General features: G+C 51.4%; 1 protein-coding gene and 1 long non-coding RNA gene across 2 annotated transcripts in view; one reads left to right on the plus strand and one right to left on the minus strand.

Annotated features, from left to right (window-relative positions):
* Window positions 1–27,342, minus strand: part of STK10 (serine/threonine kinase 10) — a 124,948-nt gene that overhangs the window by 27,119 nt on the left and 70,487 nt on the right. The window contains exons 5-12 of the mRNA XM_061393205.1: window positions 24,286–24,358; window positions 23,161–23,355; window positions 22,497–22,578; window positions 12,611–12,745; window positions 10,310–10,852; window positions 7,929–8,059; window positions 2,472–2,595; window positions 1,873–2,052 (exon numbers count right to left, since the gene is read on the minus strand). Coding sequence (XP_061249189.1) covers window positions 1,873–2,052; window positions 2,472–2,595; window positions 7,929–8,059; window positions 10,310–10,852; window positions 12,611–12,745; window positions 22,497–22,578; window positions 23,161–23,355; window positions 24,286–24,358 — 1,463 coding nt within the window. The remainder of the gene's footprint in view (window positions 1–1,872; window positions 2,053–2,471; window positions 2,596–7,928; window positions 8,060–10,309; window positions 10,853–12,610; window positions 12,746–22,496; window positions 22,579–23,160; window positions 23,356–24,285; window positions 24,359–27,342) is intronic.
* LOC133233417 (uncharacterized) lies at window positions 12,695–22,075 on the plus strand. The gene is made up of 3 exons (XR_009731704.1): window positions 12,695–12,767; window positions 15,136–15,480; window positions 18,028–22,075. It is a non-coding gene; the product is annotated as an uncharacterized LOC133233417 (long non-coding RNA).

Below are 27,342 nucleotides of genomic sequence, written 5' to 3' on the forward strand. Positions count from 1 at the left end.
CCACAAGCCCATCTCTCAGCAGGAGGTTCAGGACCAGGGTAAGTCAAGGCCTTTGGAAGGAAAGCTATGACAAACCCAGACGGTGTTAAAAAGCAGAGACATCACTTTGCCGACAAAGGCCCATATAGTTAAAGCTGTGGTTTTTCTAGTAGTCATGCATGGATGTGAGAATTAGACCATAAAGAAGGCTGAGCACTGAAGAACTGATGCTTTCATACTGCAGCGCTGGAGAAGACTCTTGAGAGTCCTTGGACAGCAAGGAAACCAAACCAGTCCATCCTAAAGGAAATCAGTCTCGAATGTTCACTGGAAGGACGGATGCTGAAGCTGAAGCTCCAATACTTCGGCCAACTGATGTAAAGAACCGACTCACTGGAAAAGACCCTGATGCTGGGGAAAGATTGAAGGCAGGAGAAGGGGACAATAAAGGATGAGATGGTTGGATGGCATCACCTACTCAATGGACGTGAATCTGAACAAACTCCGCGAGATCATGGAGGACAGAGAAGACTGGTGTGCTACAGTCCGTGGAGTTGCAAAGAGTCGGACATGACTTAGTGACTAAACAACTCAAAAAGTGGAGGCACTCACCTCAGACACAAAGGAGCATATATACAATTTTAGAAACTCAAAATTCATGCCAAAGAAACCATGAACAAAATAGCAAAAACAGACAGGATCAAGTCCTATACTTGCAGGGCTCAGCCTCATTGCCTCACACTAATCCTGGCTCTATCAGATCCTGCCTTTATTTTAAATAGCTGATAATCTGTTCATCGTGAATTTTTTTTATTTTTGACCCACCATGTGGCTTGTGGGATCTTAGTTCTCCAACCAGGGATTGAACCTGGGCCCTCAGCAGTAAAAGTGCAGAATCTCACCGCTGGACTCCCAGGGAGTAACCTGTGATTAATATTTTACACTAATTTCTATTTTAAAACATTGCATCAGAATATTATTTATCTTGATATAGGAGTTTTACTGTACATCCTTAAGTTTTGTGCCCTAGGCAAGTTGTCTCATCACAGCCAGTGGCCCCGATTCCCACAGGCAGCCACTGGATTCAGCACATGTCATGTCCGACACAGTAAAGTCTGGGCCCTGGGCTCTGCAGGCCCCGAAAAGCACCATGGGCCGCCCCTAGAAGCTGCTCCTCCCATTCCCACCTGGAGATCGAGAGCAGCCTGGATTGGTATGCCCTGCCCTAGGTTCTACCCTCCTCGCTCCCATCCTTTCTTCTGAGGGCTCAGGAAAGAAAGTCTGGCCCAGCCTCCAAGTGTCTGGCTCCATGGGGGAGGCGTGGGCTGCTCCCTAGGACTCAGATGCCCTGCCCTGGGGCAGGCCTCCCTTCCCTTGTCTCAGGACCGTTACCTCTTTGCCACTTCCCTTTCCAGCTGGGGAAAGAGGGAGAAGAGGCACGTGTGTCCAAGCAAGGGAGCTACTCTTCTAGGAGAAGGGGGAGTCAGGCATGGAGGATGTGTGTGCACCCACCCAGGACTCAGCTCTCCTCCTGGTGACAGCATCTCAGGTTTCCCTAAGCCGCCATCCCTTCCCTCCTCTCTGCTTTCTTCCAGCTCAGGCTGCTAAGCTGGGGGGATATAGAGGAAGTTGCCTGAGGCCACAAGACAAGGGCCTGCCTGGAGCCAAGTCCACGCAGAGGAAGGCAGAGCCCAAAAGACGGAGAAGGGGCTCCTGATGGCACAGCTAGGGGATGCAGATCCAGACATCCCTGGACATGCACTTTTCAGGTACATAAGCTCCTCCAAATTCCCTCTATGGCTGAGGCAAGGCTGAGCTGGAGTTTTGGTCATTTGCAACTGAGAGGGCCCTCATCCTCCCAGGACGCCCTGCTTCCGCCCAGCACGTGTTCACCTCCTTCTTCATCAGCTTGAGCTGCTCCTGGAACTTGGCATAGTCCCGCTCCTGCTCCAGGCGAATCCGCTTGGCCTCCTCCCGGCGGCGCACCGCGTGGTCTTGCTCCATCTTCTCTACTTGTTGCTTTTGCTGACGCTCCAGGTTCTCCAGCTCTATGTCAAAGAACTTCTTCTTGGCCTAGAAAGAGCAGAAAGGGAAAGTTAGAAAAGTCACCTGGGAGGGAGGTGGGGAAAGCCCAGAGGCTGTGCTCACACCTGGGCTTGAATCCCAGCTCTACTACCTCGCTGTGTGACCTGAGACAAGTCACCTAACCTCTCTGTTTCCTCAGGTGCAAAAGAAAGACCAGCATTGTTGCGTGGGGCTCAATAAAGGCTATGTCCACTCTAGAGGCCCTCCCATGTGGCTGAGAGCAGCACTGTGACCCGCAGGTGACACGGCGCTTACAAGTCAATACCTAATGGCATCAGGAAACCAGAGGAACTGGGAAACTGCTGTGAATCATTCTCCATGCCCAATCATCCTCACTCAGCAACTTCTGCTTAAATAAAATAAGGAGGCAAGAAGCCCTCTGGGGGCCCATCTTTCCTCACACTCACGTTGATTTCTTGTTCAAAACGCTTATGCATTTGTTCCAGCTGCAGCTCATGCTTGCTGCTCAGTTGGGTTTGATTCCGATGTTCTTCTTTCTGGAGCAGCCGAAGCTCTCGGAGTTCCTGGCGCCTGAAGGGTAGAAAGATGTGGACATTCCAGTCAGAAAGTGTCCTCAGTGGTCACATATGTCATAGCTAAGGACGCGGAAGGCAGGGGCATAGTGAGGCATCACATGGTCCAGGACAGAGGCGAGACAAGAACTTACAACTCACACTTTATTTGATATTGATTGACAGGCAAAACATTAACAATCTTGGTATATAAAGAGTGCTTACAAATCAATATGAAAAACAGGAATATCCTAATTTTAAAAAGCAGCACAGAGCATGAACAGACATGAAGCAAAAGACAAAAAGAACATTTTAAATCATCTATATGGGTATGAAATTCAAATGAAAAACAAATACATTTTCATGAAATAGGTAAGAATATAAGGGAAATTGATTTCTTCCTACATTGCTGATATGTATAAATTGACACATTTCTGGAGGGCAATTTGTCAGTAAGGTATGTCTTTTGACATAGGTCTACTTCTGGATACTGATTCTAAAGAGAGATTCATAGATATGTCCATTTCTGGATACTGATTCTAAAGAGAGATTCAAAGATACACAGCAAAACTGAATAAGGATATTCACCCACTCCAATATCCTTGCCAGGAAAACCCCATGGACAGAGGAGCCTGGCAGGCTACAGTCCATGGGGTCACAAGAGTCGGACACAACAGTGACTAAACCACCACCCCCACTGTTCATGACAACGCTATTTATAATAGTACAAAGTTGGAAGCAACTTATGTGTCTGTCAATATAGATGTAATTAAATAAAATGTCTATCTGATATAATTTTATTCAATCATTAAAAATGAATTTCTAGAAGGTATCAAATTACATGGGGGGAAAAAATCTATGAAAAACGCAGCAGTTCTTTATAAACAGATAGGGACTGATCTCTAAGTGAAAAAAGCAAGCTATTAAAGAGTGGGTCTATTATGCTACTGACCACCTGCTTGAAAAACAAAAAGGACCATATATTTGTGTGCACATGGGCCTGTGCAAGTTTACTTTCCTGTTTAAACACTGTTTCTGGAAGGACTGCACTGTGAAATATTAACACAAGGAAGGGAGCCGGCGGCCAGCAGAGAGTGAGTAAGGGAGGCATTGTACTTTCACCCTCTTTTCCGTTTCGAGTCTTGAACCGTGGCATTATATTACCTACTCAAAAGGTAAATACAATAAAAATTTGACCCAAACCACACAGTGTACCTTAACTTTGTAACACATTTATTGTCAACGTGTGTATGAGTGTACACCCAAAAATATACTTGTGGCATGCACGCATGCTCAGTCGTGTCTGACTTTTTGCAATCCCACGGACTAGAGCCCACCAGGCTCCTCTCTCCGTGGGATTTTCCCAGCAAGAAAACTGGAGTGCGTTGCCATTTCCTCCTCCAGGGGATCTTCCTGACCCAGGGATCGAACCTGAGTCTCCTGCGTTTCCTTCACTGGCAGGCAGATTCTTTACTACTGAGTCACCTGGGAAGCCCCCTGGTAGGATAAAGCCCAACTACCGTGTTTCTTTCTGGGCAAGTCCATTAAAAATTGGTATGTATCCTTTATATAATCAGAAAAGAAATTAAAATGATGGCAGAAAGAGCGTGGGCCTCCTGGCAGGGAATGGGGATCCCTTGGCAGCCTGTGCTCTGCTCTGGTCCAGCATCTGTGGGCGCATCATGGTCACCCCCACTGCGGGCCCACCTCACAGCTCTGAGCAGGCAGAGCTCCCCAGGAACTGCCCACAGCAGCTGCTGGAGGGGAGGCCTCCTGCTCTCAGAGGTCAGAGAGGCCTTGTCTGAATCTTAGCTCAGCTCGTTTTCCAGCCAGGTGCCCTCAGGCAGTCACTCAGTCTTTGCATGTTCTTTCCCTGCATCTGTAAAATGGGGAGATAATCTCTTCCTCACAGGTTCTTTAAGGTTAAATGAGGTGATACATGTAGCATCAGGTGATACTGTCTGACACATGGCAACCACTCCCCAAGTGGCAACTTCTCGAATGATAACGAGGAAGAAGAAGCAAAGGCCGCCCAATCTCTGGGAAAAGCCAGAGACGCTTTATACAGGTGTGTAAGGAAGCATCTCTGGGAGCCTCTGCATTTCGGGAAGAGAGGAGGCAGGAGGCGATTTCTGAGACATGGAAATCCCGACACAAGAGGAGCTAAGGCTCAGACTGCAACTGAAAAAACAGACAGAGTAAGGTAAGCAGCCAGCTTCTGACATCACCTCCTTGACCCACCAGAGTTCTCACAAGGGAGAGGCAGGCAGAGACAGGTCAAGAACCAGCTCCAGGAACTTTAGGGGAAACCAGAAAGAAGTCTGACCCAGCAGCCCCCACCTGCATGAGTGACTATCCGGTGATACTGTTCAAAACCCTACGTGGGACCCAAGCCTCCGGAAACGCTAGGACCCAGGTTCAACCAGGGACGCGGCAGAGTCTGACAGCCCGCAGCCCGGCCGGACTCACAGGGCCTTCAGACACGGCAGGCAAACAAGGGAAGGCTCGTTCTTTGCGAGCACCTCTTCTCCACCTCAGCTAAATCTCACCTTTCAAACCTGGGCAGCACCCGCTCCTCTGCTGAGGAGGCAGGTGGGGGTCCCGCCTCGGGGCCACTTTCAGATGCAGTGTGGTGGAGCTGGAATTTCACCCCCAGGAACCCAAACTGCCCAGAGGGGAGAGGACAGAAAGGAAACCCAGCCCCTGAGTCTGAAGCTCGAGGAGTGACCGTGAGAACAGAAGGCCGTGTCTTCAGCCGAGAGCAACCACGACCACCCCTCCCCTGACCCGAGCCTCCCCAGCACACACGGAGGACGTGTGTGTGTGTGTGTGTGTGTGTGTGTGTGTGTGTGCACACCCATACGCGTGTACACAGAAACTGCGGCCACCGGACGCAAACAGCTGACTCACTAGAAAAGACTCTGATGCTGGGAAAGACTGAAGGCAACAGGAGGAGGGGGCGGAAGAGGATGAGATGATTAGATGGTATTACTGACTCAATAGACATGAATTTAAGCCAACTCTGAGAGCCAGTGAAAGACAGGGAAGGCTGGCATGCTGTAGTCCATGGGATCGCAAAGACTCGGACACGACTGAGCGACTGAACAACTGAACAAGTAACGTCACCAATGCAAAGTCTGCCTGTCATCCCCCTGGCTTCGAGAGGGGAGACGTGCCCTGACATCCAAAACTCCTTCTGTCGGGCTTTGGAATGTCTGTGCTTTTTTAAGATAAGAATGTGTTTGATGTTTCAGAAGTGTCCTCCAAGCCAGTCATGAGTTGTTCCAGCAAAGGCCTGGCCTCACGGCAGCTTCGTGGCTCTGAGGCCTCTCTCCCTAGCTGCTAAGCCCCCACCTCCACCCCCGGGGAGCCCCCCAGAAAGCTTCCGGGTCCAGTGGAAACTGGTAGAATTCTCACACAGATAGATCTTCTCACCTGGGTGACCTGAGGCAAGTAAGTTCCCACCAGGAAACACTGTTTCCTCATCAACAGAACGGCCGAAATAGGGTCTCCCGAGACCCTTGAACTGCAAGGAGATCCAACCAGTCCATCCTAAAGGAGACCAGTCCTGGGTGTTTATTGGAAGGACTGATGCTGAGGCTGAAACTCCAATACTTTGGCCACCTCATGCGAAGAGTTGACTCATTGGAAAAAACCCTGATGCTGGGAGGGATTGGGGGCAGGAGGAGAAGGGGATGACAGAGGATGAGATGGCTGGATGGCATCACTCATCACATGAGTTTGGGTGAACTCCAGGAGTTGGTGATGGACAGGGAAGCCTGGCATGCTGCGATTCATGGGGTCACAAAGAGTCAGACACAACTGAGCCACTGAACTGACTGGGGAGGGCTGTCAGGGTGCCTGGACGCCTTAAGAATGCAAAGATGACTCCGTGCAAACAACTCTACCTCACACCCTCCTGCCCACACCAACCCCTCCCGTCTTCAGCTTTGCCTCCAGAATGCATGCTGAACCCAACCTGTCCGGCCACGCCTTCCCTCTGTCTGGCCACCGTCCTGGCCAGGGTGTCCCTGCATCCCTGCTTCAGTCCTGCCCCCTCTATAGCCCAGACTTGGATGACAGCAGAGTCGGCTTTTAAAAAGGGACATTACAGCTGGTCACTCTCCAGATGCTTCATTCCAGTTGTTTTTTTGTTGTAGAATCGCTAAGTCGTGTCTGACTCTTTGCGACCCCATGGACTGCAGCACACCAGGCTTCCCTGTCCTTAACCGTTTTCCAGAGTTTGCTCAAACTCGTCCATTGAGTCCGTGATGCCATCCAACCATCTCATCCCCTGTCGTCCCCTTCTCCTCCTGCCCTCAATCTTTCCCAGCATCAGGGTCTTTTCCAATGAGTCAGCTCTTCGCATCAGGTAGCCAAAGTATTGGAGCTTCAGCATCAGTCCCTCCACTGGGGATGAAACCTACGTTTCTCCACCCCTGCCCGTGGACTGACATGACCTGGACCCTGTGGGCCCTGGGGATGACTCCGCATCCTCTCCCTCCAACTCCACACTCCAGCTCCGCCCTCTCAGGTCCCTGAACAAGCCTTGGCTTTGGAGTTCCTGCCATGGTCTCCCAGCTCTGCCACTGGCTGGCTCCTCTGAACCCTCTGCTCTGCTCAGGGGATTTCCTGCCAGGCAAGGCCCCCCACCCCTAGCCCAGTGGCCACTCCCCCATCAGCCATTATTCCCTCCACAGCATGAACTACAGTTGGGAATTATCTTGAGTGCTATTTGTGGGCCTATGAGGTGTAAGTTCTACAATAGCCACACCTCCATTATCTGGGTCATCAATGTGTCCCCCAACCTGGTGAGGGGGTGTGGATATATCAGTGAATGGATGGCTGGCTAGCTGGAGGGGAGGCTGGAGGAATGCGTAGATAGGGAGCTGAGTGGGTGCGTAGGTGATGGGTGGGTGGGTGACTAGAAGGATGGGTTAGAGGATGGAGGGACGGGTGTGTGGATGGACGGATGAATGAATGAGTGGGTAGAGGGGTGGGCTGATGAGTGGACAAGTAAATGGAGGGGGAGGGAAGTGGATGAAGAGGTGGGTGGGTATATGGAGGAGGGAGGTGAGTTAGGGAATACAGGGTCTCAGACAAAGCCAGCTTCTTTTAGTGTCCCTGATTCCACACTTAATGCTATAGACAGACAGACAGTTCTTTTTTGGCAGCGTGGCAGGTGAGATCTTAGGTCCCTGACCATGGATTGAATCTGTGCCCATACAGTTGGAGCACAGAGCCCGAAACACTGGACTGCCAGGGAAGTCTCAGTTCTTGCACCAGAAAGACCCAAATCTCCCGTCTCATCCCTACCCTGTTACGGCCGTCAGCAGCCCCTCCCAGCCTCACCTGAGGAATCGCATCTCCTCGTCCTTCTTCTCATCCTCGCTGATGATCTTGGAGGTGGTAATGCTCACCTCCACACCGTCCACAACAAACTTGCGTGTCCTCTTCAGGGTCTTATTGTGCAGCCTTGAGTCCTGGCCAGGGAATATCATTAGGCAAAGCTCAGCATTACAGCCATGAATCCATGGGTGGCCCAGTCTCAGCCCAGTCCAGGAAGGAGGTGACTGTCCATGGTTCCCCGCATGCCTCAAGCTTCTCAACCTGGAGGCCTGAGTCTCTGAGGTTAGGCCTCTTCCTCTCCCTGACCTCACCCTTCGGACACTGCCCAGCCTCTGCCTGCTGACCACCAGCATTCTCTCACACACACGGCGCAGCAGCCAAGCGAACTGGGTTCCGACTCTCCTTCTACACCTCCTGGCCCTGTGACCCTGGGCAAGCCCCTTGTCCTGCCCAAGCCTCAGCTTCCTCAACCTGTCAGAGGAGACAAGCAGTGCTTGCCCCCCAGGTTGTTCTGAAGATGCAGTGAAGCAGGGGCGGGTGGAATGCAATAGCACCTGGGTCATGACAAGGGCTCAACACTTGATATTTATTTCTGACAGTTGCTATTGCAGACCACAATCGCTTATCCTCAATGCCAAAATCCAAGGAGCCTGGAAAACCAGAGTTCAGAACTATGTTGGCAGCCAAGCCTAACCTGACCTGAACTCCACAGGAGGCCACAGCCCTCTGGAGCCACCCTGAGATTACTCGTATCTTTGTCTTTACCTTTTCCTATGCATAATCATGCCCCTCACCTGTGATCGCTTACACAGTGCTGCCAGAACTCCTGGAGGCATTTAAACACCCTTTGAACATACTCTATCCTGACTTAGATGAGCCTGTGGGTCTGCACTGGAGTCCTCACGGCATCTCCTTCTCCAACTCCTCCCCTGGCTCCAGAGGCCCTTCCTGGTGGAGCCCAGCCTGGCCTTTCCAGCATCTCCCTATGGCAGTCCCTGCTGTGCCCCAGGACTCAATTCAGGATGAGTCAGACTAGCAACCAGGAAGAGGCTAGCCAGAGATGGCAAGGGAGAAAGGCCTGGGGTCCCGGTCACAGGGCCTCGGCAAGGGGGTAACAGACTCCCCGTGAAGCCAAGGGCGCTGACACAGCCAGGCGCTCTTATCAGAGCAGCTGTGTTCCCTGACTCACTGCCAGCCCTCCAGTTAAGGGATCCTCTCAACACCCTCGAGGAGAGGCGAGGTGGACCAGACTTAAAAAAAATATATATATCTTTTTTTTTCTAACCCTTAGTGTCTTTCCAAGAAGAGAAGGGACAGAAACCCTGTCCTAAGGCCCCGATGCTTCTTACACCTAAAAGCTGCTGCCCTTTCTGCTTGTCCTGTTCTATTTGTCTGATATTCTCACTTTAAAAAGTTAGCTTTTAGTTTTGTGCTTGCCTTTAATGTACTAGCTTTAAATGTAATATGATCTAATCTATTCAATTTTTTGGTGTGATTTCTCTCCCCCCCTCCACCCCACCCCCAAAAAGAAAAAAGAAACGCGCTTTCTTTCTGTTCCCAAAGGCAACTGCAACAGCTGGCTGCTTCTCCTTTTTCCTTCTTTCATTTGGGCCAAAATTTTTGAGTCTCTGCTATGCGGTTTTCAAACAAAAAGGCTGCAAAACGTTTCCTAAATTCAGCCTTGGTTGGGGGTGAGGTTCTTGGGGCGGCCAATCAGGTGACCAAAGGTGAGTTTGCGAACATCTCATGATCTGTGGGAGCAGGCCGGGGAAGGGCCAGGCCTCCCTGAGAGAAAGAGGCCACACAGCCAGCAGCCAGGACACTGACACGCGGGGTCCAGAGCGCAGAGGCTGGGGTCTGCCCAGCTCCCCACCTGCCACCTGAGGCTCTGTTTGCCGGGCTGTACTCAGCGATACGGCTCCTTTTAGGCATTTTGCAGCACAGGCCTTGCGTTGAGCTCTGAAGTGCAGTGGCTAGAGTCGCTCATAACGCCGCTCCCCCTCAGAACAGCCATGAGCCCACTCCCTTCCGCTGACTCTATCAGCAAATGGACCACACAGCCGGTCCACAAGTCAGAGAGCTTTCACTTCCAGAATTCTCTCTCCCTAGTTTGACCAAGGCCTTTAACCAAACCCAATTTAAATAGAACCCCAAACTGAAATTAAAACCCAAACCTACAGCCTGACATGACTTAACCCCAGACTGAACTCAAGATATCTAGGGGATTAAACAGCGATTCAAACAAAGGGCTCCTAAGAAACAGAAATCTCATGAACCACTTAAAATGCAAGGCAGCCACCGGATGCTCTCACAACCCAACATTGAGCAGCAGCAACTTCTGCAGAATGCCTGCCCCGAGCCCGCAGCACAAGAGGTGAGGTTACCTTGATGGACAGAGAGCCCGACTCCTTGTTCACGGACATGTCTGCTGACAGGGAGGTGCCGAAGTCCGTGCTCCCAGAGGTGGAGACGCTGCCACAATCCGAGTCCCTCTTGGAAAGGCTCTGTGCCCCCGGGGTGGGGAGCTCCAGACTGCCATTGGTCAGCTCGCTGCGCAAGGTCTCCAGGGCGCTGCTGTTGGGACGGCTCTGGCTTGCTTTCTGGGACCTGCTGGCCACTGGACTGAGGTCTCCACCCTGGTCAGCGGCTTGCTTCTCCTCGGACACCTGAATTCTGGCACCCATGGACACCGGTCGGAACTTCCGGAGGGGCACAGGCACCGCCTGGCCGTTCTCGTTTCCAGGGGCCACATCCAGGGGGCTGGTGGCCGGGAGGGCCCCGTGCCCAGGGGGCTCGCTGGGCCCATTCGCACCATCCTGAGGCTGGCTGGGAGGTGGCGGGGTGAAAGGTGATTCTTTGAGAAGTTTGTCCGCATCAATGCTCAGCTGACTCACCTCGGAGGAGTCTCGAGTGTGGTTCTCCAGAGGCTAGGAAAAAACAGACAGTCAAGGCCACGGGCCTGTGTGTCTGAGCAACAGTCAGAGACGCAGCGAGGCTGGACAGTCAGACACCCACAAGGTTCGGAAGAGGGCCAGGGAGGTCTCATAGGCGCCTCTCTAGTGAGCCACAGTCCTCCCCACTCCCTGCTGCCCAGCCAACAATAAAATTACCACTTGCTTTCAAGAACAGGTATTCCTCCTAGGAGTGGAGGCAACCGCGGCCAGCTAGATAGCTCGGGTCCTGTCTAAAGCGGGCAGCAGCTACCATGCTCCAGCCAATCATGAAAGCCTGGAAAAACTGGGTCCCCTGAGCCCAGACCTTCCAATTTTTCAAGACAAGCTGGAATTTGGAGTTTTACATGCCATCTCCCAATTTTTAGATGGCAACTAATTCAAATTTTTTAAAAGTCACAGAAAGGCCAAGCCAAACTAATCCAGAGGCTAGATTTCCGTCTATTAACCACTATGTTTTCTATGTTTTGTTTTTGTGTTTTAGAGCTTTTGGGGGGCAGAAGTACTGAAAATGTTGTTACTGTGAAACAGAACAAGGATTTCTGCAGAGGAAACATAAACGTCCCCCTTAATGAATAAAGTAAACACCCACGTAGCCACCTTCCAGGTCAAGAGTGGGACACATCCCAGACCTGAGACCCTCCCCTTGTCCAGGAGGGTCTCCCTGTGTCCAGACTCCCCTTGACATTGTCCTGACCTTGACCTCTAAGTGTTATAGGTTAGTTATAGGATTTACACACCAGCTCCAGCTCCTCCCAGGAATGAACTGCACTTGAGGAAGTGCTATATAATCCTTCCCAAACAGACAGGTCTGGACAAGCCTTGCTAGGTCCACAGCACCACCTGGACACTAAGTCTCCCCTCCTGGAGGAAGCTGTCCCCAAATGACTAGACCAGGGATCCGAAAGTGGCAGTTCAGGACAGAATCCAGCCCACAGATGAGTTTTGTTTGGCTCAAATGTTTTGTAAAAATTTAAATTAGCTTTACGGCTCCCTGGTGGCTCAGAGGGCAAAGTATCTGCCGGCAATGCAGGAGACTCGATTTCAGTCCCTAGGTTGGGAAGACTCCCTGGAGAAGCGAATGGGCAGTCCACTCCAGTATTCTTGCCTGGAGAATCCCAGGGTCAGAGGAGTCTCAAGGGCTACAAGTCCATGGGACTGCAAAGAGTCGGACATGACTGAGTGGCTAACACAAATGTTTTGTAAAAAGTTTAAGTTAGCTTTAATTTAAATTTACACCCAGCCAAGTGCCGAAGCTGCAGATGGGTTACAAGCGTGCCAAGACATGGGTCCCCTGGGCCCTCGCGATGGCCAGACGGGGTCTGGGGTGCTCGGAGCCCCTCGGCCTGTTGCCTCTGATCACAGGCAGCCTTTCCATGCACTGAGCCCACTGTGTGCTACACACATCCTCATTCCGTATGTGCGTCACGACAGGGAGCAGGCTGGGAAGCAAAAGGAGTCCACCACCAACTTTTAAAACCTGGAAAATCCCACAGAAAATTCCAATTCCGGGTCTTCCCTGAAAATTATAGGATTTGGCCAACACACCCTGCAGCCTCATCCCGGCCCTTGTGCTGTCTTACGTAACCGGTGGCGTGGGAGCCTGTGACCTCTGAGCTGGGAAAGAACAGAAAGGAACCTCTCCTGCGCCTCCCGGTGCCCTTCCGCCCCAGCTGAGGGATGCGGGGACCCCATCCCTCCCCAGTGCTCCCCGGCACCCCCTGATCTCCTTACAGAGGCAGCCTCCACCGCATCCTCCTCATCCCCCTCATCTCGGCCGTCTTCAATCTCCTCCATCACTTCAGCCTTGGCCTCGGCCACCAGCTCCCGCAGGGCCTTGTTGCTGGTGACGCTGCTGACGAAGGGATGCTGAGAAGGGCAAGACAGCTGGGTGAGAATCACAGCAGGCGAGGGCGGGGGTGGTGAGGAGGGGCACCCAAGGCCGGGGAAGGCGATCCCCCAGGCAGAGGAGGCTGGCAGCATCCCTCAGGGAGATGTGAACTTGAACTTGGTCAGGCAGACCCAGAGGCAGCTCAGAAAGTCCTGTGTGTGGTGAAAGAGGGCAAATGCCAGCTCCACTGCTCACTAGCTGTGTGACCCTGAGCAGGTCCCTTTCCCTCTCTGAGTTTCAGGATCCTCACCTCTGCATGGAGAAAATCATAGCAAACCCACAGGGATGGTATGAGGGTGGAAGGAGATCAAGCACAGAGAGGAGTTTAGCCCAAAGTGGGAGCAAAAAATAATGTTTCAGGAGGGTTATTTGTGTTTGTTAATTTATTTTTCTTTTTTATTTTTTTGGCCATGCCATGTGGCTTGTGGGATTTCAGTTCCCTGACTAGGGATTGAACCTGGGCCCTCAGCAGTGAATGCATGGAATCTTAACCACTGGACTGCAGGGAATTCCCTGTTAATTTACTTCTTAAAAAGATTTTAAAGGTGTAGTTTTAAAAATATTGGCTTCCCTGGTGGCTCAGTCAGTAAAGAACTGCCTGCAATGCAGGAGACTGCTTGTAATGCAAGAAACCCAGTATATGCACATACAGAGTATAATATATAATATCTAGTATGCACACACAGAGTACAATATATAATATCTAGCGTGCACACACAGAGTACGATATATAATATCTAGCGTGCACACACAGAGTACGATATACAATATCCAGCATGCACACACAGAATACCATATACAATATCCAGCGTGCACACACAGAGTACCATATACAATATCCAGCGTGCACACACAGAGTACCATATACAATATCCAGCGTGCACACACAGAGTACCATATACAATATCCAGCGTGCACACACAGAGTACCATATACAATATCCAGCGTGCACACACAGAGTACCATATACAATATCCAGTGTGCACACACAGAGTACCATATATAATATCCAGCGTGCACACACAGAGTACCATATATAACATCTAGTGTGCACACACAGAGTATAATATGTAATATACGATATAATATATAGTATGTACATACATATACACACACACACTTTATTGAGGAATTACACACAGGAAAGTTCACAAATCATTAAGTTCAGTGACTTTTTCCATATATACAGACTTAGTATAACCACCACCCAGCTCAAGACACAGAACATTTCCATCACTTCAGGAAAGTCCCCATCCCCCTTGCAGTCAAACCCACTGCCCTCAGCCGTCAAGCTCCAGAGACTAGTTTTGCTTGTTATTTACCTCCATCTGAACAGAATCCCAAAATATGTAGTCTTTTGTAGTTGGCTTTCTTCACTCAACACAACTAAGCTGAGACTATGAGATTCCCCTACCTTGTTGCATGTTAGTAAACGGTTCCTTTTCTAATTTTTTTAAAACTTATTTTTATTTATTTTTTCAAATTTTGTGGCCATAGCACGTGGTATGCAGGATCTTAGTTCCCCAACCAGGGATCAAACTCATGCCCCCTACAAGGGAAGCAAGGATTCCTAACCACTGGGATGACTGCCAGGGAAGTCTGATTGTTCCTTTTTGATTCCTGGGCAGCATTCTATCACATGACAATGGCACAGCCGTTTATTCTTTCTGCGGCTGATGGCCGCTTCTGTTTTAATAAAGCTGCTATGGAAATGCTTGTATAGGTCTTGGGTTTTGCAAAATCTTGAGGCCAAGTGGTATATGTTATATTCTGAGGCATTTTCAGAAATGTCACATCTCTAAAAAGTGAAAGTTATTTCATGGTCCGTGGGATACACCCAAGCTTTTAAGGCCTCAGTAGATGGTAAACGAACCTGAAGATCTCCCTACTGCAAGTCTGCACTGCATCAGGGTGTGGAAAGGGACGCGGGAGTCCTCAATTTCCCACACTCACCCAGGGCCGCTGAGAAAGGCACAGTGGCTCCCTGTGGTCCATGGCTAAGTCTCTGAGCTCCCAAAGCAGGGGGCCCAAGTTCGACCCCTGGTCAGGGAACTAGGTCCCACATAACACAACTAAAGGCCTGGCGCGGCCCAATAAATAAAAATAATTTTTTTTAAAAAAGAAAGGCATGTTAGGAGTGGTCATTAAATTGGAATTCGCTCATTTGAAATTTGCAGGAAGGCTCCAATGAAACTCACCGTTCTTACTGTCAGAAAATTTATCACTGGAGCAACAGTGTCAACAGGATTGCAGGGTAGTATCTAAATGACTAAAGAGAATAAATTGTCTAGCACCCTGAAAACACATTCACCACAGATAGGTCTACTACAGACCATTCTTATCTGCTTATTCGCTTTTCTCTGTTTAGTTCATTTGTGAACGGCCAGAAGCAATACCTGTTCACCCGGGGACCTGACCCTGCACACCAGAAACCAACGCCACTCACTCCTGTTAGAGAGCTCTGGCGTTCAGATTGCTCTAAACCAGCTGGACTTCCTCCAGTTAGTACCAGCTTTGAAAGGCATGAAGAATTTAATTTCTCATCCTTCTCTCCCACACCCCTCTTCATTCGTCGATTCACGCCTCGGTCCCATGTTGAGGCCAGCGACGTGCCAGGTGCTGAAAAAGGCCAAACAAGCAGACAGGCAAGGTCCGTGGCCTCGGGAAAGATGATGGGCATGTCACCAGATGACAAGAACCTTTTTCAGATCAGGTAAGAGGACAGTGTGAGGCTGGAGGAACATAGGCCTGGGCTGGGGTGCTGGGGGTGGGGTGGAGTCTGCTTAGGTCAGAGGGGCCCCCTTGGGAGGGGACACTCAAGGTGAGACCTGAGGGGATGTAAAGGGGCCGCCGACCAGGGAAAGATCTGGGCACAGAGAATTCCAGGCAGGAGCATAAGCGAGTACAAAGGCTACAGCAAAACAGTGCTATAAACAGGGACCCTTCAGAGGTGTCACTCCAGCAGCCGAGCGGCTCTGAAAGGTCTTGAGTTGGATGTTAATAAGAGCTGACTCATTTGAAAAGACCTGGATGCTGGGAAAGATTGAGGGCAGGAGGAGAAGGGGACGACAGAGGATGAGATAGTTGGATGGTATCACTGACTCAATGATGCCATGGTTGGATGGCATCACTGACTCAGTGGACATGGGTTTGGGTGGACTCTGGGAGTTGGTGATGGACAGGGAGGCCTGGCGTGCTGTGGTTCATGGTGTCGCAGAGTCGGACACAACTGAGCAACTGAACTGAGCTGAGGGAAGCAGGAGAGTATAGCAGTGAACACTGTGGGCTCTACACTTGAGACCAGGCTGCCTGGGGTAAAATCCCACTTCCAACATCTTGGACAAGTCAACCTCTCAGAGCCTCAGTTTGCTTATCTGTACCCTAGGAATAATAGTATGGATGTTCTAAGCATTGTAGTAAGAGCTCAAAATATGGCTCAAAAAATCATCTGCATAAGCATCACCACCATCATCCTCATCTCCAGCACCATCACCACCACCACCATCACCACCATCACCACTATCATCACCACCATCACCACCATCATCACCACCACCACCACCATCATCACCACCACCACCACCACCACCACCATCACCACCACCACCACCACCACCATCACCACCACCACCACCACCACCACCACCATCACCACCACCATCACCACCACCACCACCACCACCATCACCAACACCACCACCACCACCACCACCACCATCACCACCACCACCACCATCACCACCACCACCACCACCACCATCACCACCACCACCACCACCATCACCACCACCATCACCACCACCATCACCACCACAACCACCATCATCACCACCACCATCACCACCACCATCACCACCACAACCACCATCATCACCACCACCATCACCACCACCATCACCACCACAACCACCACCACCACCATCACCACCACCACCACCACCACCATCACCACCACCATCACCACCACAACCACCATCATCACCATCACCACCACCACCACCACCACCATCATCACCATCACCACCATCAGGAGAACCACAATCAGAGAAGCCTGTTAGCGCCAGTCTGCCCTCCCAGCCATTCCCGTTCCCTCCTGCATCCCCACAGAGCACAGTGCTTCAGAACTGAGGATGAGAATCAGATCCCAAATGTTCCCAAGCTTCACATTGCACAACCTCACACATGTGAACTTGAGCAAGAAGCTACGGGACACTTCCCTGCAGTGGCTGAAGCAGATGCAGCAGAAACAAATAACGCAGACACAGGCTTCTGGAAATACCAGGTTTTCATCAAGCCACATCACATATTGACCAAATTAGTGGTTCTTCAGCTTGGCCAGAAGCTGTGTTTTCTTGAGGCTGAACATCTGCTCCATGGCCTCCCTTGAGTACCCTGGAGTCTTTAGGAAGTGGAGGGGGAACTGTGGGGAAGAAAGCTTCTGATGAGGGGCAGGCGAGCAGGGCCACTTCTGGACCCCAAGCTCCTGGAATCCCCGGGCAAGCGAGGCTGGCAGACGGAGCAGGCCCTCCTGTCTGATGAGGCCCAGAAGACTGCTTTGTAAACTGCTCTGGGACACAAAGCACACACACCCCCCCCCGCCACTGACCCAGCTCTGTCACCTCCGGGATGTGTTTAAAAGGAGAGACAGCATGCAGCACCGGAAGGCGTGGGACCTTCCCCGACGGCCAGCACGCTGTGCACCACCTGGGGACAGGTTCATCTAGGCACAGGGTCCCTGGAAAGGTGCTCAGGTGCCCCCGAGAAAGACCTGGACCAGAGGGGACGCAGCAGTCTGCTCCTTCAGGACGAGGACAGCTACTCTGTGCTATCTCTGAGATGAGCCCCATGATGCCGCAAAGCTTACCAACTGGCACCCAGCATCCAGCCAGGACCTCTCTTGCCATCTGCATAGTCAAGCTTCCAAGACATTGAGCCCAGTTTTCCTCTGTGTACTTAAAAGTCATCAGCCGGGAACTTCCCCGGTCCACGGGTTAAGGCTCTGCCTTCAATGTAGGCAGCATGGGTTAGATGCCTGGTCAGGGAGCTAAGATCTCATATGCCAAACAGTGTGACCAAATAAAAAAAGAAAATCAAAACAAAAAAAGAAACCACCAACCGGGATATCCCACACTCCAAGACTAGCTTTAAAAAATGTCTAATAATACTTCCAAGTTTTCAGGCGTCGGTATTTTTCCTTCATTCTCCTTTCCCCACCTCCTAACTTTCCTCCTTCTCTTCTCTCTCTCCTTCATTCGTTCAGAGAGGCAGCTTACTAGAGTGGTCAAATGAACAGGTTTGGAACCAGATGACCAGAAATCAGCTCTGTCGCTTACATGCTGTGTGACCTTCTGCAGGCTACTTGACCTCTCTGTGCCTCAGTTTCTTATCATCTGTTTGATGGAGATCCAAACAATACCTACTTCAGAGTTGTTACGAAGATTAAATGAGTTAACATTCGTAAACATTTAGAATCGAACCTGGCATGGGAAAAAGCTTACATAACAGTTTACTAAGTAAAAATAAATATATTTAGCAAATATTTAGTCGAAGGCCCTCTCATACCAAGCACTGTTCTGGATGACTGGGGCACACTGGTGGAAAAAAAAAAAAAAAAAGCTGCTGTTCCCAGGGAGCTGACACGCTGGTCAGGGTGACCAACAATAAACCTGATACACAAGTTATATACTCTAAGTGCTATGTGCCATGGAGAACTAAAGTGGTGCAGGAAGACTGCCCTGGTGGTCCAGTGACGAGAATCCGCCTTCTAATGCAGCAGACACAGGTTCAATTCCTGGTTGGGGAACCAAGACCCCACGTGCCTCAACTAAGACCCAATGCAGCGCCCCCTCCAAAAAAAAGGTTAGGGCACAGGAAGGAGAGTTAGGAACGTGAGGGGTGCGGGTGGTTTGCAGTTTTAAATAGAACACTGGGGGAGGCCTCACTGAGAAGCTGCCATGTGAGCAATGATTTGAAGAAAGGAAAGAGGTGGGGGTGTCTACGGGAAGAGCAGCCCAGGCATAGCGGACAGCCAGCGCAAAGGCCCTGAGGCGGGAGGGCGCCTGGAGTGTCAGCAAGGAGGCTGGTTGGCTGGGGAAGAGGGAGGGGGTAAGAGAGAGACAGATCCGAGGGATCAAGGTGAGATGGGCAGACCATGCAGGACCCTGCAGGTCACTGAGACTCGGGATTTTATCCTGAGTAAGATGGAGTCTCAAGCGGCGTGGACTCAGGAGGTATAGGAGTTCCCTTGTGCTTTTCCCTCAGCTACAATGGAGGTGGTGAGAAGTGGTTGGATTCTGGGCATGTTCAGAAGGCAGGGATGATGGGACTCCCTGGTAGAATGGATACAGAGTGTGTGAGAAAGACCGGGTAATCCCTCTGAGAAGATGACTGCAAGGTTTGGGGCCTGACTGCTGGCAAGGTGGGGCTGCCATCAACCGGGGTGGGAAAATCACTGCTAGAGCACATGTGGGGAAAGATCAGTGGCAGACCTGTTAAGTTTGAGATGCCTGTGGACACCTAAGGCGGGTAGAGAATACTAAGGGGGGTGGAGGGAAACAATCGGACACAAGGGTCTGGGGTTGAGCAGGGCAGTCCGGGCTGCAGGCAAACTAGGCGAGCCCATCGAGGTGATGGAGATGGAGGAAAAGGCCCTGGCAAACCTCATGTGAATCAGCTGGAGAAAGAGAACAGCCAAAACAGACAGGCTAGTGACCAGTGAGAAGGAAGGAAACCAAGAGGGCGTGGAGACCTGACATCAGGAACCGACAGCAGGAAGACACGGGTCGCCTGCGACCGCTGCTGGGGCCCGCAAAACCAGCGCTGCAGCCTGAGCTGACCATGACGTCCAGAGGTGCCGACAACCTTGAAAAGTACGCTGTGCTAGAGCGGAGCAGGTTTAAGAGCAAATTCAACAAGTGTATACTATGCACCAGTGATGCTCCAGACGTCAGGTGGCTACAGACCTGCACCCACTCACACGCTTCTGTGATGTGAGCACGACCCACCCCCTGCAGAGGAGGAAACGGAGGCTCAGGGTGGGGACCACTCACATTCCCGGCAGGTGAGCCTCATTTCAGAGCCTGGGGTACCACCAAGTGATGTCAGTCCCCAACTAACATCCAGGCAAGCGAATGAATGGACCACAAGCCAGCAGGGGCAGAAGTCAGTCAGCTGAAGGCAGGATGCAGGGAACGGTGCGGGCCAGGAGGAACCAGCAGTCAGGCAAGGGCTGAGGCGGGGGCATGATCAGCTCTGGAGGAGGCGCTGGCTGGCAGCACGAGATCTGGGCTCGCATCTGGCCACTCAAAGCCAGATGACCTCAGGGGGCCTGTTCTGTTCCCTGAGCCTTGGGACCTCACCTACAGGGGTAACAATGCCTCACCCTCCCTAACTCAAGAGATAAATAGGCACATGGAAAAAGCTGACGGTAGCCTAAGCTCTGCAAGCAGTTTTATTTATGCGGAAGGATCTCTCTTTTTTTCTGCAACCCTTCTGTCTTAGCAAACAGTCCTCTGGCAGGAAGGTTTTTTCCCCCAACTATGGAAAGGAAATTCCCGGCCCAGGCTGAGGCTCCCGGGCTGCCATGTGGGATGAGAGACAGCTGGTCTCTTCACGGCAGCGTCCCGGAGGCCGGATGTTCCAGGCCGGGAGGTGACTGTTCACAGGAAACAATCGGCCTGAGGAGCCTGGAGCTCTCGCATCTGACGATGACAGCAGGCCCACCCCACCCCCACCGCCGGCTGCCCAGACCGTCCCTGCCCAACGCCTCCCCACCTGACGCGTGAGGCCACCGTCACTCCAGCCACGTGACTGCAAACACAGTGCAGAAACCCACAAGGAACAATCGTGACCCCAAGCAGATAACCCCAGTCTGCATCCCCGTTTCTTTCCACTTTTAAACAATTTAATTCAAGGCATCAAACAGTCACTGAGCATAGCACTGCACAGTTTAGCTAAGCACTTTCCAGGATCTTCCACTTAACCCTCACAATGACCCTGTAAGGGGAGGGGGGCTGACTATTATCCCCACTTCAGAGTGGGAACAGGGTCACGGCAGGATGAAGCCCCTCAAGCAGGGTCCCACAGCCAGGAAGCGGCAGACCTGTGATCTGAACCCAGGCCTTCCCACCCCCAGGCCACACACTTCACCACTGTGCACAGAGCCCAGAGGGACGCCCTAAGCGCCAGCCCAGCCCCAGTGCCTGACTCACAGGAAGTCAGCGCTGGGAAAAAGCGGCTGCATGTGAAGAGAGCCTCCAGGGCGCGGTGGGGCGCGGCCCCCTCTCCTCCCACCGCAGTCAGAGGCGGTCACACAGGGGGAAGCACCAGAGTGGTGGACGGGCTGGAGGGCCAGCCCCTGCCCGACCCCAGGCTCGCTTCCTCTCCCTCTCCCAGCAGTGTTGGTGCTCCCAGGAACAGTGGCCAGGCGACCTGGAGACGGCCGGGCGAGTGGTGTGTGCAGGTTTTCAAACACAGCTGCCAAGGCTCCAACACTCACCCCATCAGCTGCGGACACCAGGGCCTGAGGCATCGGCTCTGGACAAGGGTGGCTCACAGCTACCTCCAGTATTTCAAACAGCTTCAAGGAAGCCACCATCCACTTCCCCACCCAAAGGTCATTCAGCCAGCTAAGGGGATGCTCCCCGAGTCACCTGTCACCCTGGCTGGTCTCCCAGATGCCACGTCCAACAGCCAGAGAGACCTTTGTAAGAGTAACTCAGTGTTTCCCTCCAAACCCTCACAGGTGCCCTGTCCCAAACAGGGTGAAGTCCACGTCCTCCCAAGGCCCTATGTTACCCTCCGTGACCTGGTCCAGCTCTCCTTTGGAAGGCTGCTCCCATCATTAGCCCTTTTCTGGGAGCCTGGACTTGGAGAGGGTTCCCACCGTGAACTGATAAGAGGGGCTGACTCGCCTGCACTGTGCAAACGATGGAGTCCATGCGGACCACCTGCCCAGCCTTCTGGAGCCTGGAACTCTGGTCTGTGCCAGCAGAGGCTGCCCATGTGGTCAGCTGCCAGTGAAACCCCAGGCCCCGAGTTCTCCAACATGCTTCCCAGGAAAACAACACTTCCCATGTGCCACCAGAGAATACAGCTGGGGAACTCGGTGTGTCATCTGTGACTCCACAGGGAGGGGACTCTAGGCACTTCTGCCTGCCTTTCCCATGCGCCTTTTTCTCTGCATCCTTTTGCTATAATAGTCACAGTGGAGAGACTGACTAGATGCTTCGTACCCAGAGTCCTCTTGGGGAAGCACTGAGCCTGGGACTGGGCACACTCCGTGCAGCTCTGACCTTGTCTCCAGCCCACCCACCTCCCACACCCCTGTGCTCACCCCAGCCCCCGCACCCAGGCCTCCTGCCTCTGCCAGCTGCACCCATCATGCCCCCATCCCAGGCCTCCACCTCCACTCTCGAGCACCACGTGTGGCCCCCTCGCCTCCTCTGGGTGTTGGCTCACAGAGCCCCTCGCGTCCTCCTTTTATAGGAGAGCAGCCCCTCCCCTGTGCTGCTCATCGGCCGCCTGTCCCCCTCCCCCAGAAGGTTAGTTCCGTGCAGACAGGACTCTGGTCTCCCTTCGCCCTCCCTGCACAAGGGCTGGCGGGTATGGGTGCCCAGGGCACGCTGGCTGGTGACTGCACGGCTGTGCACGACGCCCCCAGGTCAGGGTGAGGATGAACCCAGCTTCTGGGTCAAGGCGGGCAGCCACCTGGGAGGGGGGACCACTCACCTCCAGGAGCTGCGCAGCGCTGGGCCGTGTCTCTGGGTTCTTATCCAGGGCTGTCTTCAGGAAATCTCGGAACTCTGCAGACCTGGGAGGACAGACAGGTGGGGGAAGTGAGCTGGGAGCGGGGAAGAGCCGAGAACACTCCCGCATCAGGGACTCCACTCTCCTGAGAGTCCCGTGCTTCCCAAACACGCCCCTCAAAGGACAAAGGTCGCCTTTATAAGCGAGCCAGCGGAGGCGACCTCAGGACTGCCCTCTGGTCACTGACAGAGGGGATGCAGAATCAGAGAGGGGGCTTGCCCAAGGCCACGCAGCGGAACACAGCCGTACTGGGGCTTTGAGTCCCAACTCCGAGCCTAGGGTTGCGCCGTGTGGCTGCAAGGGCTCATGTGGGCTCTTATTCCTGCAGCGGGATCCGGCTTATTTGGGTTCCGCGGTCTGCGTGGACGGAGAGCTGATGCTCAGAGCACAGAGGGAGGAAGGAGCTCTGAGGGCCCAGGAGCTCAGAAAAAGCCTGCCGACCCCCAGGCCTGACTGCTCCCCCGCTGTGGGGCCAAGCAGGGACAGCAGAGCCCGGCACCCCGCCTCCCCTCACCCCACCTGCCCCGCCACCCAGGGCCGCTGGCCGCCCTGCAAACACCCCCGGGCAGGCCTCCAGGCTCCTTACCACTTAGAGGGCGAGAGCAGTGTGGGAGGGTCGGACTTGGCGATCTTGAGCAGCACCCGCATGGGGTTGAGCTCGTGGTGCGGGGGCTCGATCTGGGCCATCTCAATCAGCGTGATGCCCAGCGACCAGATGTCCGCCTTGTAGTCGTACGGGGTGTCCTTCATGGTCTCACACATCACCACCTCGGGGGCCATCCTGAACCGACCAGGGGACAACAGAGCGCTAAGACCCTGGCCTCCACAGGCGCCTCCTGGAGGCTCAGGGTCAAGGACCAGCGCGAGCACTCCCAGGACCTGAAGTGCGTTCCTTCCCACCCCCTGTATTCCTTGGGACGGTTTCCTCACAAAAGGACGCCTTCCAAGCAGCTTCACAGCCCAGTCCTGCTGCAGCTCCGATTCCTACCAGAAGAGGGCAGCAGCAATCCAGAACACAGGGTCCTGGGGAAGGGGCGGGTGGGAGCAGGGCGGAGGGGACCCGGGGAGATCGGGGGCGGGACGGTGGGGGGAAGAATACATCAGCACAGAGAGGGGCGGGAGAGAAAAGGAGGAAGAGGAATAAAGGGGGGGAGAGAGAGAGAGTGAGTAATAAGCAGGCAAAAAAGGAACCCAACTCCATGATCGGACGGAGTAAAACAGAAAGCAGTTAGGTGTGAAACTGAGAGAGGCTTTTTCTTTTTGGAAAAGAAGGAACCAAAACGGACTGGAAGAGTCTAGGGAGATTTCATATAAGCATAGCAACAGAACTCATACCGCTCATCTTCCTGGCCCCAGCTCTAGCTCTGGGTCTGCCTGTCAATCTACACTTGTTGAATTCATCAAGAACCATTCTCCAGGGAATGTCAGTTCTTATCCGTGGAGCACTTTCTATATGCACCACCCCATTTAAGCCTCACAATACCACATTATATAGGCACTATTATACCCCTCATTTCACAGATGAGTAAACTGAGGCACAAAAAGCTGGGCAATATGGCCAAGGTCTCAGCGGGCCCAGGCTCAGACCCAGCAGGCTGACTCAGGAGCCCCTGCCTGTCCTCTCCCCTCCAGCCCAGCCAGGAGTCACCAAGGGGACATGGAGGTGTGACGTTCAGTCCACCATCCCATTTCCAGAGGCTACACGACTCACCAGTAAGGCGTTCCTATGAAGGAATCTCGCTTCTGCAAAGTTTTCAGATTCTTGGCAGACACACCGAAGTCAGCTGCAAGGCAAGAATCTCAGATAGAGGACTGGATGGACATTCCTCCACCCACGGCCCTGGGGTGTGGACGCAGAGATTCGCGTTCCAAACGCGATGCCATTTTCTGTCTAGCAAATTAGTGATCATTAAAAAATAACAACACCCACTGCTGTAAGAGGTATGCACCTTCCTACTTGCCAATAAGAATATAAATTGAAGAGGCTTTCAGGAAAGCAGTTTGGCAATAAATAGCAAGAACTTCTGAAATACCCATACTTGGGACGTCCCTAGTGGTCCTGAGGTTAAGACTTTGAGCTCCCAGTGCAAGGCGCATGGGTTTGATCCATGATTGGAGAATTAAGATCCCACATGCCGCACGGTCAGACTAAAAAGATGAATTAAATAAGACACCCATACTCTTCTGGCGCAGTAATCCAAATCTAGGAGTCTACCTTAATGAAATAATTTTCTTTCTTTTTTTTTGGCACCACCTTTCAGCTTGGGGGATCTTAGTTCCCCAACCAGGCAGGGACTGAACCCAGGCCCTCAGCAACGAAAGCACAGAGTCCTAACCATTGCACCACCAGGGAATTCCCTGAAATAATCTTAAATATAAAAACATTATGGGTAATGATTGTTCACCAAAATGCCATTATAATAGATACAACTTAAAAACAAGCATCATTGCTTAGCTTTCATGGAGGGATGTTTAAAATTCTTATGTGCAGTATATAATAGATTCTGTCTTTTCTAAAAAGGATTTAAGATTATGTATCATATATACAAACGTACACACAAGAAAAATGAACTAGGATGTGAAGACCTGAAACATTAGAAAAGACCCTGATGCTGGGAAAGATTGAAGGCAGGAGGAGAAGGGGACGACAGAGGATGAGATGGTTGGGTGGCATCACTGACCCAATGGACATGAGTTTGAGCAGCTCCGGGAGATGGTGAAGGACAGGGAAGCCTGGCGTGCTGCAGTCCATGGGGTCACAAAGAGTTGGACACAACTGAGCGACTGACAACAATAAGAAAGAAGTATGTTAGTTGCTCAGTCGTGTCCGACTCGTTGCGACCCCATGGACTGTATTTCCACCAGGTTCCTCTGTCCATGGAACTCTCCAGGCAAGAATACTGGAGTAGGTTGCCATTTCCTTCTCCAGGCAATCTTCCCAACCCAGGGATTAAACCCAGGTCTCCTGTACTGCAGGCAGATTCTTCAGCATCTGAGCCACCAGGAAAACCAAGAAAGAAGGTAAAGACTAAATAACTGAACAGATTAAGTGTGATACACACACATATGGTGGAATATTTTATAGTCATTAAAGTTTTAAAATATCTTATTCAATATTTCAATACTGAATTGTACATAATATTCAACTTTAATATACACTTAATAATGATAATAGATGAGGGAGACTAAGAGGCACAAACTTCCAGTTATAAAATAAATGACTCCTAGGAATGAAATGTACAGCGTAGGGAATACAGTCAGTAATAATGTAATATCTCTGTGCGGCAATAGATGGTCTTATAGCGGTGATCATTTTATAATGTGTAGAAAAATCAACTTACTACGTTTTACACCAGGAGTCAATATAGTGTTGTCAACAAACAAACAAACTCACAGAAAAAGAGATCGGATCTATGGGGGGTTGGGGGAAGGAGAATTAGATGAAATTAGTCAAAAGGTACAAACTTGCAGTTATAAGATAAATAAGTACTAGGAATGTACTTAAATATGCTTAAATATAATTAAGCACAATAAATATATATATAAATAAATATAACATTACTATATGTTATATATGAGAGTTGTTAAGAGAGTAAATCCTAAGAGTTCTCATCATAAGGAAAATATTTTTTTCTTTTACTTTGTAACCACACAAATGGATATTCACTAAATTTATCGTGATAATCATTTCATGGTGTATGTAAGTCCAATCGTTATGATGTAACCTTAAACTGACATAGTGCTGAATGTCAATTATATCCAAATAAAAATGTAGGGGAGAATAAATTAAAATTTTAAAACACCATGTGCGCTAAGTCACTTCAATAGTGTCCAACTCTGTGTGACTCTGTGGACTATAACCCACCAGGCTCCTCTGTCCATGGGGTTCTCCAGGCAAGAATACTGGAGTGGGTTGCCATGCCCTTCTCCAGGGGACCTTCCCGACTCAGGGGTCACACCCACATTTCTTGCGTCTCCTGCATAGGCAGGCAGGTTCCTTACCACCAGTGCCACCTGGGAAGTCTTAACAAATATTGAAATATTCAATGTTTAATAGAATATGAAAATATTTTATTGGTATATTTATATAGACTCAACAGGAAAGGGAGAGGATGCATATTTGAATCTATTGTATGGTTGGAATTATACCCTACCTCCCCCCAAAAGAGCAAAACTACAGTTTGAATTATTGGAGGAAATGTACTAGCTTGCTTAAATCGTTGTCCATGGGCAGAGAGACGAGATGAGGTTTCTTCCACTTTTCTGAAGTTTGCCATTACAAAAGCATTTGACTTTCAGGACTAACAAAATAATACAATTTCTCTTTACACACATCCATCACCACCACCCATTGCTAAGGGAAGAAGCCAGCACCACAAAGAGGAATTTTCTCCCAGTGCTCCAGCCTTCCGACGCCAAGCTCCACCTTGATTAAAAGCTGAACTCGAGAGGAAGCAACACACTGAGGGAACCACTGGAGTGGCAACAGCCAGCCGCCCTAAGAGCCGCCACCTGGGTCTGGAAGCCACGCTCGGCAGTTTCACTCGGACTCACACTTTCAAACCAGGAGCGGGCACGGCGCTGAGCTCAGCTACATGCTGAGCGACAGGCCTGAGCACGAGAGAGCGGGGCTCCAGGTTCACCCCTTCTGTGTCACTGCCTTCTTTCATCTATTCATTTAAGTTCCATCTGGAACCACCCATGAGCTGGAGCAGAGAACACAGTGGGGAAAAAGCAAACTAAGTCCGTGCCCTCTGGCAACTCGAAG

The sequence above is a fragment of the Bos javanicus genome, chromosome 20 (assembly GCF_032452875.1).
Source record: "Bos javanicus breed banteng chromosome 20, ARS-OSU_banteng_1.0, whole genome shotgun sequence".
Classification (NCBI taxonomy): domain Eukaryota; kingdom Metazoa; phylum Chordata; class Mammalia; order Artiodactyla; family Bovidae; genus Bos; species Bos javanicus.